General features: G+C 32.0%; 1 protein-coding gene across 1 annotated transcript in view; it reads right to left on the bottom strand.

The window, feature by feature from the left end:
- LOC101507659 (E3 ubiquitin-protein ligase UPL2-like) overlaps positions 1-10,286 on the bottom strand; it is an 18,652-nt gene extending 8,366 nt beyond the window's left edge. The window contains exons 1-5 of the mRNA XM_004490403.3: positions 10,105-10,286; positions 9,705-9,833; positions 5,190-5,285; positions 4,898-5,101; positions 6-4,759 (exon numbers count right to left, since the gene is read on the bottom strand). Coding sequence (XP_004490460.1) covers positions 6-4,759; positions 4,898-5,101; positions 5,190-5,285; positions 9,705-9,800 — 5,150 coding nt within the window. The 5' untranslated portion in view covers positions 9,801-9,833; positions 10,105-10,286. The remainder of the gene's footprint in view (positions 1-5; positions 4,760-4,897; positions 5,102-5,189; positions 5,286-9,704; positions 9,834-10,104) is intronic.
- Between the last annotated feature and the right edge of the window lie 8,213 nt (positions 10,287-18,499).

Genomic DNA, 18,499 nt, shown 5'->3' on the forward strand with positions numbered 1-18,499 from the left:
GCAGGACAATGTAAGGTCTTTCACCTACCATTTCAACTTGGCACACAGATTGTGCAGCTTGCATAAAAACTGCGGGATCCCGAGAAATCACAGAAGCTAAATTTAAAAGGAAATTGCGAGGATTGACCCTTCCATTTGGATGACGGTTGGGCACAACCAGAAGATTATGTTTTATCTCGGATTCCATTGCTTGCCGGAGTGTTTGCGGATCTTCAAGAACATGACGGACAATACTAGCAGCAACATTGTCAAACCCGGAGAAGAGGCTACTGGTTGGCAAAGAAAGAAGTAGACTTAAACCACCAGCATCCAAAAAGGCAAGGGCAACAGAATGATTCCTTGTAAGATTGGAACATAGGAGCAAAACAGCATGCATTGTGTCTGAGGGAAGTTGATTCTTCATACAACTACACGCAACCTCAACAAGTCTCTTCTGCTCATGTATATCGGCATACTTCGTAGAGAGTCCCAATGCAGACTGTAACTTGTTTTGCCTATCTTCATCAATAGTAATTGATGTCTGCTGGCTATTGGCAATTTCCTTCTTCAGCTGCTCTGTAATTTCAGAATTTAATTTTTGATCTACCTGCAACAACCTGTCTAAGGCAAGAAAAGCAGCTGTCACCCATTTTGGCACCTGCTGTTTCTCCCGGCTATCAAGACTAGAATCCCACTGATAGAGTAGATCAGAGGCAATTTTGATCAATCCACTTTTGGAAGCAGCCTCCCGTGCCACAGTATCCTCATTAAGAATTAAAGCAAGAACGTGAAAAAGAGTAGCCAGCATGATGTAATTTTCATTGCTAGAAACCAGACCACATTCTTTGATCCGGTCAACAATAAATGTGACAACACTAGATCTATGTTTACCATCATCCTGAGAGCATATCATCACAAGCAAGTCACGGACAGGAAAAGCAAGAGGTTCTTTCATCAGAAGTTTTGTGCAAGTGGATAACAATTCATCAACAGATGGAAATTGGACTGTTTCTTCTTCAAGCTGCTGAGCATTTGCATTTTCATTTGCATTTGCATTTGCACTTGGAACTGCATCCTTGGTGTCTGATTCAGAGTTCCCAAGGGACATCGCAAGTGCACGGGCAAGTTCATCATCTTCTTGTACTTCCTCTGGATGTGAGAACAACCACTCCATTGCCAACTCCACACTATTTGACCCAACTTGCCGCAAAGCTTCCTCTGCTCTAGACCGTGAAAAACCCATCTCTACAATGGTAGAAATAGTTGTTTCATTAGGAGGCGGTCCAGTAATACGAGAACCACCACTACCATTTACATTTTTCACTTCAACCCCTGAATAGACATGCCTGATGATAGAGATAACAGCAGAAATAAATTCCGAACTACAGTCACAAAAGTGGGGATGAGTCCAAACAGGAAGCACGGTCTTCAATACTATCGATTGGAGGACTTTCATAAAAGTCTCGGCATCCCTTGGAAAAGGTGTGTCACCATTTGTAAGGGGCTGTGCAAGCAAATGCTTTGTGAATGATGATAATATAAACGAGGAGGTTACTAGATGGTCCATCAATTTTCCGTAACTAGCTAAAGAACCATAAATCCATGAGTTATTTGCATCCTCTTTGTCATCTTGTTTTGCATTTGCATCATCAGTATCCATAGGGGAGGCAGGGGCCCGATTAACTGCAAAGAGAAGCTGACTAGTAGCTTCAAAGGTGGTCAATACAGATTGAATAACTCCACGTCCATATAAGCAATTCAACAGAACAGGATTGCAAGAATCTGGCCTCTCCATTAGCATACTATCTACAAAGTCAATCACTTTCCCGAAATACCGACACTTTGTCGATATGGATTCTTCTGTTCCCGAAAGATTTACATGGCCCCCATAATTCATGTGATCTAGAGCAATTGATGCCAAAGTAGAAGCCACTGATTTTGAAGCAGGACTTACATTCACAATATCATCACGTCGACGAGAAGGTAGCAACATTACTTTTCCCAACTCTTGGAACAAATGGGTAATGTGAAATGTAAGTGATCTGGCCATGTCACAACAAGAGGTATAATACGACCTATGCTTGTCAGATTCCTTCTTATTAACAGTCCCAGCATTATCATCAGACCCAGAATGGAGCAACTGATTACTGGAACTTGACCGCAAGTTCGGCCCAGCAGAAATTGATCTATGTTGAGAACCAGTAGAACGGCCCAAATCTCGATAAAGATTTATAAGGTCAAAAAACTGAGATTCAACGCTCCATCCTGATGTCCTTCTCCTCAATAATGGATCAAGTAGCTGCCTAAAAGAATTGATCCTTTGATCCTCGGTTTCACTTACATCCCGTTCTGCCTGTTGTGAGTCAGAAGAACAGCCACTATCTTCTTCAATCCCTTGCTTCTTATTTTCAAGTAGAGCAATTTGCCACAGAACTTCACGGTGGACACGTCCAATGTCTTCAAGTACATCCTTACTGCCATTACCAAATTCTGTAAGCAATGCACTCACCCAACGGTTGTCTTTCGCCGCAGCAAGAAAGAGTAGGAACTCAACCAGGAAAAGTGAAGAAAAGATGCCACCATCGTTTGTCATTTTAGGATCCAGCAACAAAGGTTCAGAAGCTGCACTAAACCCAGCTAATGCTTTCTTCAAGTGTTCTCTAAGAGAGGAACAAAAGACATGTGCCAGAGGAGTGGAGTGATGTTGAGCAAATCCCTTAAATACCATGGTGCTGTGTAAAGCGATGGACATACCATCGGAGGATTGTGCAATAGTGGGTCGTAATAACAACTTCAACAAAGCTTCAATTCCTGATTTTTCCACAAATAGCCGGCATGTTTCAGAATTTTCCATAGTCCTATGAACCAATACCATCAAATGAAAGACACATAGCTGAATAAACTGCTCATCACTGATGCCTTCTGCAGCAGAATATGACGTGCCTACAAGGCAGCCATGGCCTTCATTCTCTTTGACTTCAGAATCTGTTTCCATTGCAGTATCCTCGTTAACTTTTCCAGAAGATCCTGTACCATTTTCATCGCCAAAAGATGCAATCTTATGGATGATTTCAATGATAATATCAACACCAGAGCTTCTCAATGAAGACACGTGACGTAGAAGTTCCTCCACAGCATTTGCCAAAGGAACAATAGCCTCATTCATGGCTAAGACATACTTTTTGCTAGTGAAAATATCAACAAGGAACCGCAGTGATGAAGATTCCCTAACAGCCTCTAACCCTTTGGCATTGAGACAAATGGCCCCAAGACCATTTGGAATGCATGTCAAAGCCTTTGATGAAGGAAGTAGTTCAGAACCAACAGACAACAAAAAAGCATCAGGAAGACCCATATCATGCAAAACAGAAAAACATGTAGGATCTTTGTGGATTATTTCACTCATGACAGTAACAGCTGAGTAATAAACATCACCTCCAAACTTATCTACATTCTGAAATATTAAACTTAGAGTAGCCGGCAATGAATTGTCATGAGATCTTGTGGAGTTTGCAGGTGCATATGTTGCAGAACCAAGTGCCTTGAGGGAGACCTTTATGAGCCTCTTCTGAGAGTACAATTGATCAGTACTATGCCTTGAACTTTCACCAGTGAGAAGCATGTTATCGTTTTCTCCGACTAAATCAACGACCCTACGTACTTCTTTGTGTAACCTCTGAGCCAAAAGCTCAATGCCCCCCAACTCTTTAAACAAAGATACAGCAGAGCTACTATAGTCCATCAGCTTCTGAAGGGTTTTTACAGCAAAACAGACTAAATGAACATGTGCAGGATCAGAATCCTCCAGAAGTGGCAAGAATGTAGGAACCATGCCAGAACCTCTAATACTACTCCCAGAAGTTGATGTTGAAACCACATGGAGCAAGTAGAACTGAAGAAGTGCCTCAACAAAGGCAAGGGTCGATGGATCACTAGAATTCTTCAATGACAAGATAGCCCTCTGAAGCACATTCAGGAGCATCATGCGGTTCCCACCAGCAAAACTTGTGCTAGATCCACTAAGTATACGTGCTCGTTCATGTGATGAAGTATACGCTGCCAACTGGGCTCCTAATGCAAGCATTGCAAGTGTTCTGATAGATCCAGATATAGTTTCTTCAGATCGTACAATTCTAATCAATTCATTTGTATATTCTGGTTCATTAGCAAAAAAGGACACAAGTTCATCATGAGCATCGCCGGATTGGACCAGCACAATGAAAGAAAGTAGACATATCCTGCTATAAAGCCTGCATATTCTAGGAGACCGAAAGGCATGAGCATATCTAATTCTAGAGAGCAACGAAAATCTGAGCTCTGAAGGAATGTTATATTGTTCAATGCATTGCTTCAACAATGACAAATCATCTTCTTTGCGAAGATGCAAATCTGGCATATGTATAACTCTCAAGCCAGTGGAAAATGTGTCTGAACTGTGTTCTTCACTTTGTGCACTAGGTCCATGCAATTCAAAATAAAGAGTGGTGCCTATGCGATAATTGGATTGATCACTACCAATCTCTACGTCAGAAGGAAACAAGCTCAGTGCTTCATTTTGGGCTTTCTCATTTGCCATTACACAAGAGTACAATCCCAGGCCCTCCTCCTTGCTTCCCCATCCCTGTGCTAGGGACAACAGATAATTGTTCACTGAACCACAGCCAACCATCTTTACACTTCCATGAAGCTTAGAGGGATTAATTTTTACAAGTGCGGAAAGAGTTTCTAATGTAGCAATAAGAATCTCAGGATCTGTTGATGCTAGTAAAAGCTTGAAATGCTGAAAAAACAAAGTATTAAAAAAAAGTTTCAAATATATATATATATATATAAATGAACAAACCAGTGTACTAAAATAAAATTAAATCAATAATTAAGGCCATACTAAAAAAGAAGACATAATTTATGTCCAACTAACCTCTATGCCATCAAAGGTACTCTTGTTTGGACAGTTCTCTAAAATTATTTGCATCACCCGTAATATTTGCAGAACTGCATGTTTCGGCAATGGGCTGTCATCTTCTAGATTATCTAACAAAGTCAGGTCATTTCTACACGACAAATATGTCTTGAAGTATGTATCAAAATGAAGTAGCAATGGTCTCCAATGATGAAAATTTCCCTGATGTGAAAAGCAATGTGTTAGGCACTGTGAAAATATAACGAAGTACTTGATGCAGCAAAACAAGCAGGATATACAATAATATTACCTTGTCATACTCCCAACGAAAGCCAGATAGTGGTATAGCTATATCTTGCAACGGACACTGGATGACCTTCTCAATGAAGGCTTTGATCTTAGGAGGCTGAAACAAAATTTATATGACATTATATGGATGAGAAAGGGAATCATATGATTATACATGTATAAATCTATGTTTGGATTGGCGGTTTATTTGAGTTTAACTACTGGCATAAGCATTTGAGAGTCTGTTTAGGAGTACTTATGGAAACAACTAATTTACAAAGCTATCCAGGATATCTTATGAAAACAGCTTATAGATCATGTAAAAATTTATTTTACCTTGAGTTATAAAAATAGCTTATACATAGCACTTATGCTATTAGCGCTTAGGTTATAAGTTGTTAAATAAGTGGTTTAACCAAACAAGGCCAACTACATTTTGTATCCACAAACAAGAAAAATACATACAAATAAATGTAAGAATACAAAAATTAGTATTATCAAATAGCGGTGCTATAGCGCTATAACATTGCAAATTTGAACATACGCTATTGTTCTGCGATACACTATTTAATATAAAATATTGTCAAATAGCCGCTATAGCAGCACTATAGCATAGCGGAATTTGAACAAATAGCTATTTTCCGCAATCCGCAATTGACAGCAATGACAAAAATTACGAATGTAATTTAATTTAAGAAAATACTTAATTGACTTCATGAATGGTCCATGATAATCAATTTTAGCTAAGGAATAATCATATTAAATTATTAATCAATCAAACTTATAGAAAAAGAAAACAATCACACCATCTAACAATTATTCTACCAAAAGGAATATATCAATATATGCAAATGGATCGCCCACAATTTAACTGAACATCCTAAGGAACTTGCCAATGAAGAAAGTGCAAGCATAAAAGAAGTACCCAATTCTAAAGACATACAAAAGCCAAAAGCTAGTACTTTCTTGCTCTCTCAGTAAGAAGGTAAATTTGTATTTCTGTACATAGGAAATAATGCTCATGTATGAATAAATACAACCAAACCATAGAGTGGCAAGCAAATATGAAAAAATGAGATACTAACAACTATTTTTGACACACCAATGTGCACACTGGAAGTGCAATGCAAGTGCATTTTGTTTCACAGACTTGCAACTAATAGATCCTCAAAAGCAAAAGGAGGACAAATACAACTAGTTTATAATATTTAGTCATTCTATGTTTAGATATTTGGAACACCACAAAAATGCATCTATTAGGCCTGAGAGGCATTATCGGTTAATTATATTTCGGGATATCACTTCCCTTTATGAGTAACACATGCTGGACGTTCAATTGCTAATTAAACCAGCACTAACAAATAACTAATTAAATTAGGGATTAGTATATGCCAGTGATAGTGTATCCTAATCAAACAATGAGGTAATGGTATCTTAATTATATTCTTAGTTCAGTCAGACAAGAGATTTAAAAAACTGTTTAAATTTGATTTTGGTCCATGCAAATATATCAATTTTTACTTTTAGTCGCTATAAAAATATTTTGTTTTTTAGCCCTTGCAAATATACCACTTTTTGCTTTAGGTCCTTGTAATTTTGCTTTAATCCTTGCAAAACTTATTCATATTGGAATTGGTCCCTATAATATGTAGAATATTATATTTTCGTCCCTGTAAAAAAAAGGTTAAATATGACTTTGGTTTTTAATCTGTTACTTAATATTCGTTGTGGTTCTTAATCTTTATTTTGATTCATTTTGGTTCTTTATCTTTTATAAGTGCAATCTTAATAAGGATATAGTGAAAATACAGTAAACTTTGATAAATGTCATGCAAGAAGAATTTTTTCAAGTGCAAGCCTGTTATTGAGTTAAATGGATATTTTTTTGAAAGAATATTTTATTGGACACATATTGGCAATTGTTATAAGGGATTCCAATGACCGGATTATGTTATAACTTTTGTTATGATTCGGACAAAGACTAAAAGACACCACTTATAAAAGATAAAGGACAAATATGAATAAAAAAAAATAAAGGACCAAAACGAATTTAGGTAAAAAATAAAGGAACAAAATTATATTTAAGCCAAAAAAAATTGTCGTTAGGGACTACAATCAAATATTCTACATATTACAGAGATTAATTTCAAGATGAACAAATTTTGCAGAGACTAAAATGAAACAACAAGGACCAAAACAAAAACTAATATATTTGCAAGGACTAAAACAAAAAAAAATACAGCAACTAAACACAAATAATAGTTATATTTGCAGGGATTAGAAGCATATTCAAACCTAAAAAAATAGAAACTAAAGTAACTAGGTCTTAGCTGTCTATTTTTTTAGTAAATAACTTTTTCATAGGCATCCTACATACATTGTAATTGCAGAAAGCAAAACTTTCAAAAAAATGAAATACAAATCAAAAAACCAAAATCAGAAGAACAATGAACTGAGTTGCTTATACTGTTCAAACTTGCTTCATAACTTTCATTGTTAGCTTAGCTGTACATTGTTTTTGGACAACTCTATTCAGTCAATCTCGACCAAACTCATATAGCTCATTTTGCCATTCAAACACAATAGTCCACTGTTAAAAAATAATATTAAAAAACCAGTAATCCAACAATAAGTATATTCTGCACCAAAGATTATTGATTTGATCATATGCAATATCAGTTTCCTTGGCTACGTATCCCATCTCAAGCAAAACCAGTAACTCACTTTTCTATTCAAATAAGCTATTTCCAATTAAAAAAATAATTGGATAAGATATGTTGGAGTAACTGCACTCCTTCAGTTTATACAACTTCTGCAATAAGTTTCTATTTTATGCTGGGTCGGCTAGCTGTTTCTGTGACTGTTGGGGAAGCCTGGTTTGAGTAGGTCGTGAATAACTTAACTAAAATTGTAGCACAGATACACACTTAACAATTGGTCACATTGGTAGTATCAAAATTCTTTGGTTACAGTTTCTCTCGGAGAGAACATCTAATTAGTACCAAAGAATATTGCATGAAACAAATTACAAAAATCAGGCAACCAATCATGTTATTATTTGTATGGGATGTGAGTGATACAAAACAAGAAGAGTTAACATAATTGTGCATGAACTTGTGCTTTGTTTCGCGTAAACAGTTTTGAAAATCCAGACCTAATCTTCTCTAAAACATTTTCTCATTCTTGTTCACACTTCCAAACACATCATTGATTTCTATCAAGCTACAAATTTCGGCTTTTTAGCAAAGGCATATAAGATAGTCGGCATGTTTTTAAAGGTCGGCACCAATAACTTGCACAAAAATCAATTACTAAATGCAGAACATTCAAAATTACCAATGATGCTGCATATTGCTTCATTTTCCCTCATGCATAAAAGCATTCATTAACTTTTAGATTAAAATAAAAATGCTACACAAAATATACAGATATGAAGCAAGTGCCATTTTCAAGTCTGCAAATGAAAGCAAATAGTAAGATACAATACACCAAGGGTTGAAAAAAAACATAAAGGGATGCACAACATTCAAAATTACCAATGATGGTGCATATTGCTTCATTTTCCCTCATGCATAAAAGCATTCATTAACTTTTAGATTAAAATAAAAATGCTACACAAAATATACACATATGAAGCAAGTACCATTTTCAAGTCTGCAAATGAAAGCAAATAGTAAGATACAATACACCAAGGGTTGAAAAACAAACATAAAGGGATGCATGGATAAATAGCTTAATTAAGCCATTATTCAAAACAAAATTTCAAGCAACTGAAATGATGAAAAACAAAACATAAAGGGATATCTTGATAAATAGCTTAATTAAGCACTACATTTATCACAAATGAGCTTACGCATATGTTGTTTCTACAACTTAAAATGGAACAAGGGTGAACTTCACATAATATCTATATAAGTTGTTTCAATAAACTATTATGGGAGCATATAAAAATTATCTTGCAACTCGTGGACATATATATATATATGGTGGATGCTACAGTGGACCACTTTGACACTGGTTCGTCGTGGATCAGTACTTAAAAGTCACTGAAACACTAAGGAAAAATAAAAAGATAGTCTTTCTAGTTTTTATGTCTGAGACCTGATACAATGACTCAATCGATGTTAATTCGAAAAATAAGAAAAAATGAATGTGTCCCTCAAACCGCAACTAGTCTCGGACCGATACCAATCAGTTCATTGTCTCAGCCGTAGAGACAAAGGAGAGCCGTTATATTATACTTCTGAGGAGGTTGTCAATTGCCACGGTAGACCACCTATCAAGATGGTTCACCGTAGAATTTCCCTATATATATATTCATAACATGTTACAAGATAATTCAAATAAGCCCTTCAATCACCACAAAGCATTTGTAGGAGGTTGACACGAGTTAAGTTATCACATAATATTAAAATAAATTAATAATAAGCAGAAAGAAAAAAAGCATTAAATAGGTTTTAACTCATCAGTAAATAATCAATCCCATTAAACCCTATTAACGAATATCACAAAAAACTTTAAGCGAGAGCACACTTACAGGCTCAGAATCCAGCTTGATAGAAGGACCAATGACACCTTCACTCGATAGAAGTTGCCGCAGCCTTGAAGGCCAACTCGATCTTAGGGTTGTCATTTGACCACAACTTCTCTACTCTCAAACCACTGCCTTCAAAAAACGAAAATGAAAAAGTTAATTCATATAAATAATACTAATTATAATCAGAATAAGAACAAAAACAATAACTAAATTAAATTAAAGCAAATTAAACGATAATAATCGGTGATTAAACTAAACCGAATAAAAAAACACGAAAACATAATAATAATTTGATAAAGATGAGAGCGAAATTAACAATTGAATAGATCAAAGTATGCAAGATAGAATAAAGAACGATAGGTAGGTTATTTGGTGAATAGAGAAAGCGATAAACGAATACCTGAGAGATGAGAGAGAAAGGGGTTAGGTTCATACGCATCCGAAGGGAGAGTGAAAACGGAAGAGGAGGCGCGAGGGAATAAGAGCGAAACGAAACCCCAAGGGGAACGATGAAGAGAGAGAGAGAGTGTGTTTGGGGTTGAGAAATGTGTTTAGTTTGTAATAATAACACAAAATTTGGGAATTGTGTGAGAGGAGATGAACATATATAGTGAGAAAGTGAAGAAGAGTTACTAATAAATTGCTTCTAGAGTGGCCTCTCTTCTTAACACAAGTTAATTTCATTTTTTTTTAATCTTATTTAGCTTTGTTGCCCTTAGGTTTATGTGGTATTTATTTCATGAAAAATGTACCTTTAATCCCACTATTATACTCCTAGTTCACGTTTATCAAACAATAATAATACTAGTAACATTCATAAATGTTTAAAAAAAAAAATACAACAAAGACTCGTTTTGATCTTTCATAAAAAATATAGAAGACACATTAATTCTTTACAATAATTGTAATCATTTTTAGTATTTTATAAAAATAAATTAAGATATATTAATCTATTAATCAAATATTAGTTTTTAAATCGATGTCGTGGATTGTTAACTTGTTTATCTAGTTCTAATAATGGTAGTTGATAAAAAATAAATGACAAGTTAGTCTCTGGTTAATCAAAAAGAAAAAAATTACTTTTAAAAAAATTAAGAAAAGGATAACACGAAAAAAGGAATACGATAATGTAAGAAACACTCGAATGGATAGAATACAAAGTCTTTTTTTTTTTCAAAATTAAAATAGAAACCCTAGTCTTCAAAACTCCCTTCTTTCATTCTTATAGAGAGATGTCAATCATTGTGATGGTCATTTAGATAGCATGGGACAATGAAGAGATACTAAGGGACAGGAAAAAACGAGGGAGAGTGACGGTTTAAGGTCACATTAGTCCATAAATAAATAAATAAATGCAAGAAAATGTAACTTTCTAATTTTAATTTTTTAGGACCATATTGTCCCATAAGAGTTGTTTTAGAGACCTAAATGTCCCTAAATTTTCGTATTAAATACACGTGGACATTTGTATGATAGTTCAAGTGTCACACACGGGCATTTCACGGTTCAAAAACAGACAAAAAAGAAAATGGTTGGATAAAAAAACTGATAGAACGGTTAACGCGTCCTAGTTTATTTTTGTGAGAGACTAAAAATGGTGATTTTTTTTATCAGAAACTAATCTATCTTCTGGATTTATTGTTAGGGACCAAAATGAATCTTCACTCTAAAAAATAAATAAAAACTCTATTGTCTCACATAATTTCAAATACATTCACGAAAATTCAATTTTAAAATGATTCAAAATTAGAAAATCGACATCCTCCAAAAATAATATTAAATGTTTAAAATATAAGTTTTTTTAAACATATTTATGTTCCTAAAATCTTAAATTGAGTTTGTAGATACAAAATATTTTTAGAAAATATTGTCTTTAAATTTTTTGGTTTTTGTTTAGAAAAGTAATATGAATGGTATGAATATAATATGGGGTGGGGGTATATCTATATGGTAGGGGTTAAAATATTTGTATTTAGATTGCAACTTGGGTTTCTTGTAAGTTTGCTTCCTTTCCTTCATTCATGAATCTTTCTATTTTCTTTTCAAAAAAATATAGAGAGTTGGGTCTCGAGGTTCATTAGGTTAAGAAGATTTTCAAAGTTTAAAAGTTTTTGTAAAGATATATTTATCAACCAAATAAGTCTTTGCATCAAAAAAAGATCAATTCTACCTCTTATAAGAATACGAGCTGAACATTTAACACCTAGACTTACTTTCATCAGTTGTTTCTTTCTTTTTTTATGAAATGTAGGTGTTTGTTCATATATTTAAAACAACTTTGTTAGAGAAGTAATAGATATTTATTATTTTAGTGAGAATTAAACTACTAATTTCTTTAGGTAAAGACATGGACAGACTCAAGAGTGGTGAAGATCAAACTACTAAATTGAAGAAAAATTAAGTTGAAAGTTTGAAATTTTAAAGACATGTTTTTGCATTATAAAGAAATTTTGAAGGCATGCAATTGAAATAGATAAAATATTTAATGTCATTTCAAAGAACCAAACCTTCTATAATTATTGTATGATGCAATAGTTATAAGGATCCTTAAATTAAATAAGAGAAATTTTATCTCTCTAAATTTAATAGTCCTCGCGATGAAAAGATGAAGAAAATAGACAACTATTCTAGGGCTTCATAACATAAAATGAACTAAATTTAAGTTAATAGAATTACAATGAATATATAAACAAGAGAATATAAATGTCTAAAATACATTTACTATTAATATATAATAATATTATCTAACACTCGCAACTATTGCATTAACAAAGTGTCATTGAAAAACAAATCACTTTATGCCGGTGTTTTTATTCTTTATGAAGAACGTTCTTTATAATCTTTATTTCTTTCATTTAATTTATTCAATGTGATATATAAATTTATTCCTCCCTGTTTTGAGTTATGGTCATTTGACACATAAATGCATTTATATCATTTCCACATTTTATAAAAGATAAATGATATATTTAAACGCAATTATTATATAAGACTAAATATTACGCGGTAACTAAGGTTTGTTCAATGAAAAAGTGGTCATACAAAGGGATAAAACATTTTCTGTTCACTTTCTTTGTTTGCCTTATTTATATTCAACTTTATCATTGAAATTATATTTTTTGATTTCAAGCAAGGGTCTACAAAGTTTTATAACATGATAAGACATATTTTTTATGTGTCTTATGTCTTAGTCTTCTATCTCATCCTCATAATGTAATTTTGTGAATCGTGTTTTCACTTGTTTGTGTTTCAATGTCACTCTTGTTATCTTAGAAGGATGAATGTCAATTAGGCCACTCACATTCCACTACAAGTCTTGTTGTTGTTCAAGTAGCAGATTACAAGTGACATTTTATGGCATTAGATCATACACTTCATGTAGAAATTGTAGTAGCTTCTTGTCTAATGAATGAATATATATATATGAATATATATATATATATATATATATATATATATATATATATATATATATATATATATATGCGCGCGTGAGACAAAAAATACTTATAAAATTGATCTAATACTATATATCACACTAACAGAAGGTCAATATAATATATAAATTTTTTATATTTCATTTCTTTATTTGAAGTAAATACATTGTTTTCTTTATTTTGATTGACTAGAAAATTTTGTTGACTAATCTAATAATTTTCCTATATATTATAATAATTATAATAAACTTGTGTGTAGATATGAATTATACTTCTAATGAATCGTATATTAGAGTGAAGTCACACGTGTTGGAGCTTATTAAAATAAAACCTAGCTATCAAGTTTTTAGAATCGAAGAAGATAGATAACGAGGCTACAAAGAGGTCAAAACAAAAGAGACACTTGATTAATAAATTGCTATGATGTTTTACTTTGTTGGGCTATTATTTCACTTGGCAATAAATCCTCACTTTAGAATATAGAGTGTTCAATTGAGATAACTAGATAAATAATTCACTAATACGAAACAAATGAAAGATGTCATTGTGAAGGTTGGCCCCTCAAATATTGTGCAACTAGTGATAGACAATAAAACGATTTGTAAGACAACTAGTTTAATAATTGAGGTTGAGTTTTCTTCCATCTTTTGGATTTTGTGAATTTTCTATACACTAAATCTTGCTTTGAAGTAATACGTGCAAATAAAAATATAAATCGACCAAAATGAGACATCTTATTAATCTGATATATTTAAGATATTTGAGTTGTGATAATGTGATGATTTCAACGTTAAAGTAATATTTTCTATAAATAAATAGTATTGATTGAGATGAACATCTAGTTAGTATTAGTTTAAGATGTTTGAGTTGTGACGACTTTGCGATCTTAAATGTTCTCAATCAAATTCAAACAAACAACTAAACATACTCATCAAAATCAATTTCTCAGGCTTGATGTCTTTTACCATATTAAATTTTCACAACACAAATACATTTCTTTAAAAACAATCAACGTATCTGCAATTTCTATCCAAGAACTACGTAGTTTTGATTTCTCCACCGCATCGAAAGATACATAGGAACAAGATCACACTTTTGTTAAGCACGATAACAAAAAAAAATTTCTTCTTTTTTTTAGTCAACTTTTATTTCAAAATTATGTTCATAACAACACAATTTATATCTATATTTAATAATAATAATAAGAAATCAATATATTTAAGTAAACAAAAATTGCACACAATTAATTATAGCTAACCGTTTTTAACGGATGTCATAGAGTGTTAATACATTCTCTACGTATAATCGACTCTCAAATCCAAAATTTGGTTTCAAAGTCCAATTTTCTATTTTTGAAAGGTTTTTCAATGTTTTCCCTATTTTAAAATAAACTTTGGTGGCGCCTTCATTGAATTCGAGAAACACTCGAAATTTTAGGTTGTAAGAACTGAAGATTCCACTTAGGATCCTTAGAGAGTCAAGTTTAACATGATTAATTCTGCAATTTTTTTAACTTCATATTTATATATATATTTATTTATTTATTTATTTATTTATTTCTCGTTCACATTTTTCTACTTTGTATTTTTTGTTTATTAATTATTTTATTGTCATCATTATATATATATATATATATATATATTGATTATTTTGCGTCTGTTGTTGGATTATGTTTCTCTTTACACACTACACATTTACTTATACAACTTATGGGTGAGACTCTATACTCGGACATGAGTGAAGCTTAGGTTTAGTTAGAGGTTTAGTGTAGCCATTTTGAATGTACATCTTACTTGGTTATTGTGAAGATCCCGTCTAGAATGTGACTCCTTTGTGAATACCCATATTTTGGATGTAGTTCCTATTTGTGATATTATTCTAATATGATACGAGTACTTGGCTCTAGAGATTAATAACTTCTAGGATCATAGAACTCATCCAATAGAGTATTCACAATTAGAAGGCTAATAGACCAATATGTTTGAAAGTCTCTATTTTCTGTGAAATTTGTGTAAGACATGAAGAATCATTTTTATCATGTATTTATACATACAATTAAAAATGTCTTTTTCAAAAAGCATGAATCACATTTTCTTTCCTAAGGGAATAATAAAGTGTCATTTTTTTTAATGTTTTTCTTATTTTAAAATAAATTTTGGGGGTGACTTCATTGATTTCAAGAAACACTCATCTTTCAAAGTGTTGTCCTAAAAGCATGTCCTCCAAAGACCTCTATCAGTGTTGCCTCTCTGCAGTTGAGACCTTTCTACACGTTGTGAGGGACTATAAAGATGTCAAACTACTTTGGAGTAAAGTTATTAAGCCTGGATTTTGGAGTAAATTTTTTAGCCCTGGTACTTATGCTTAGCTTGAATGGAATCTTACTCCTAACAACATTGGAAACATCCATTGGACATGAAAAATGTTCTTTGTTATGACGATTAATGTTCTTTGTCATAACTATTTGATCAAGAGTAAGGTTCTAAAGCATAACTTGATTAATCATAATAAAAAAACATGGATTAAACCCTTGTGGGGTAATGAAGATGAACATTGATGGCGCTTACATCGATATTTGTGGCTCCTCGGCTTGTGGGGTATTCTTTGCAACCATAATGACAAGTTGATCTATGGTTTCTTCTGCAAAAATGACATCCAGTAGCTCTTTGTTTTCTAAAATGTGGGCTGTTTGCAATGGTGTTTTATTGACTTGTAATAAAAGTTTTCGTAATGTTATTTTTGAAACTAACTCCTTGGCCCTCATCTCCATCATCAATAAAGGCTATACTTAGTTTACTTTGTTGCTTATCCTCCTTATCTCTATATTGCATCTAAATATATCTAGTCTCTTAGTTATTCTCTAAGTGAAGCAAATAGATGTGTTTATTTCTTAGCTCATGCTTAGTTACAATGTTCTTTTTTTTTTTTTTTTTCAAACGGTGTGTCCAATTTTTTTTAAGTTAAATTTACTTTTGGTGTATAATGCTGAAAATTATCATTCTTAACTTTTGTTTTAGTTAATATAATTCCTTCTAAATAAAAAAAAACACTTACCATTCATTAAAAAAATCACATACAAATTTGCCATTATTCCAAGTGCATGGAAGGTTTTTTTAAAAATAAAAAATAAAAAATAAAAAAATTACTTATATATTTATTAAAAGTTAAATATGTTTATAGTTCCTATAAAGTTTGAACATTTTATTTTTAAGCCCTTAAAGAAATACAACTTTGATATGTTGTAAACATGCATAAAATGAATTTTTATATCATACAAATGACAAGTTGTAACTTATAAGATTGAACTATCATACACAAGATAAATTCTCACTAAAACAAGTTGGAGTAAAGTTATTAAGCCTGGATTTTGGAGTAAATTTTTTAGCCCTGGTACTTATGCTTAGCTTGAATGGAATCTTACTCCTAACAACATTGGAAACATCCATTGGACATGAAAAATGTTCTTTGTTATGACGATTAATGTTCTTTGTCATAACTATTTGATCAAGAGTAAGGTTCTAAAGCATAACTTGATTAATCATAATAAAAAAACATGGATTAAACCCTTGTGGGGTAATGAAGATGAACATTGATGGCGCTTACATCGATATTTGTGGCTCCTCGGCTTGTGGGGTATTCTTTGCAACCATAATGACAAGTTGATCTATGGTTTCTTCTGCAAAAATGACATCCAGTAGCTCTTTGTTTTCTAAAATGTGGGCTGTTTGCAATGGTGTTTTATTGACTTGTAATAAAAGTTTTCGTAATGTTATTTTTGAAACTAACTCCTTGGCCCTCATCTCCATCATCAATAAAGGCTATACTTAGTTTACTTTGTTGCTTATCCTCCTTATCTCTATATTGCATCTAAATATATCTAGTCTCTTAGTTATTCTCTAAGTGAAGCAAATAGATGTGTTTATTTCTTAGCTCATGCTTAGTTACAATGTTCTTTTTTTTTTTTTTTTTTCAAACGGTGTGTCCAATTTTTTTTAAGTTAAATTTACTTTTGGTGTATAATGCTGAAAATTATCATTCTTAACTTTTGTTTTAGTTAATATAATTCCTTCTAAATAAAAAAAAACACTTACCATTCATTAAAAAAATCACATACAAATTTGCCATTATTCCAAGTGCATGGAAGGTTTTTTTAAAAATAAAAAATAAAAAATAAAAAAATTACTTATATATTTATTAAAAGTTAAATATGTTTATAGTTCCTATAAAGTTTGAACATTTTATTTTTAAGCCCTTAAAGAAATACAACTTTGATATGTTGTAAACATGCATAAAATGAATTTTTATATCATACAAATGACAAGTTGTAACTTATAAGATTGAACTATCATACACAAGATAAATTCTCACTAAAACAAGTTGCCATTAATAAGATTGAACTATCATATATGAGACAAGTTTTTACTAATTAAAAATTCAAAAATAACTATCATATATGAGACAAATTGTTACTTATCATATTGAACTATCATATACGAGATAAGTTTTCACATATCCAAATTACAAAATAACTATCATACATGGTATAAGTTGACACTTATGAGATTAAACTATTATACACGAGACACACTCTCATTGATATAAATTTCAAAATTATTATCATACACGAAATAAGTTATTACCTATGAGATCGAAAATTTAATAAATTTTATCTCTACTATTATACTTAAATTTCTAAGCATATTTACAATTTATTTAAGTTAGTATATTATTGTTTTAAGTTTCACATAGAGAAATAATATCTTCTTTATATATAATAAATCAATCATATAAGTCACATAACCGCCGACTCGTGCAAACCCATAGGTATTTTGATAATAGTCTTTAAAATTTCAACCAAACACACATTTTTTTAGTTAGGCTTGTTTAGTTTAACAGAGCACAGGTGAGAGAGATTTTAATAGAGGAGATGAGGATGTGAGAAGTTAATAAAGATATGGTTTAATTGTACTTTTAGCCACCTTATCTTTGATTCTTTAACTAAAAAGTGATAATGTGAGATGTTTTAAATAACGTAACATATGATACGATAATGTAAAATGATTAACACCCATGAAATGAAAATAAAACGCTGTAAAAACTTAGATTTCAACTTCAAATTTTTTTCATATTTTAAATTTAATTAATAACAATGAATAATTCATGCATCTAAATGGTTCTATATCATAGACTTATATGTTACATCATTAAAAATATATCAAATCGTCATTTTTTTAGTTCAAAAATCTAAGGAAAAGATGAAACTGTTGACTTTTAAAATAGGAGATCAATTGTGTGAATTGTTAATAATAGAGGGATCAAAACTTAATTTAAACCAAACGATATATATATATATATATA

The sequence above is a fragment of the Cicer arietinum genome, chromosome 2 (assembly GCF_000331145.2).
Source record: "Cicer arietinum cultivar CDC Frontier isolate Library 1 chromosome 2, Cicar.CDCFrontier_v2.0, whole genome shotgun sequence".
In the NCBI taxonomy this organism is placed as follows: domain Eukaryota; kingdom Viridiplantae; phylum Streptophyta; class Magnoliopsida; order Fabales; family Fabaceae; genus Cicer; species Cicer arietinum.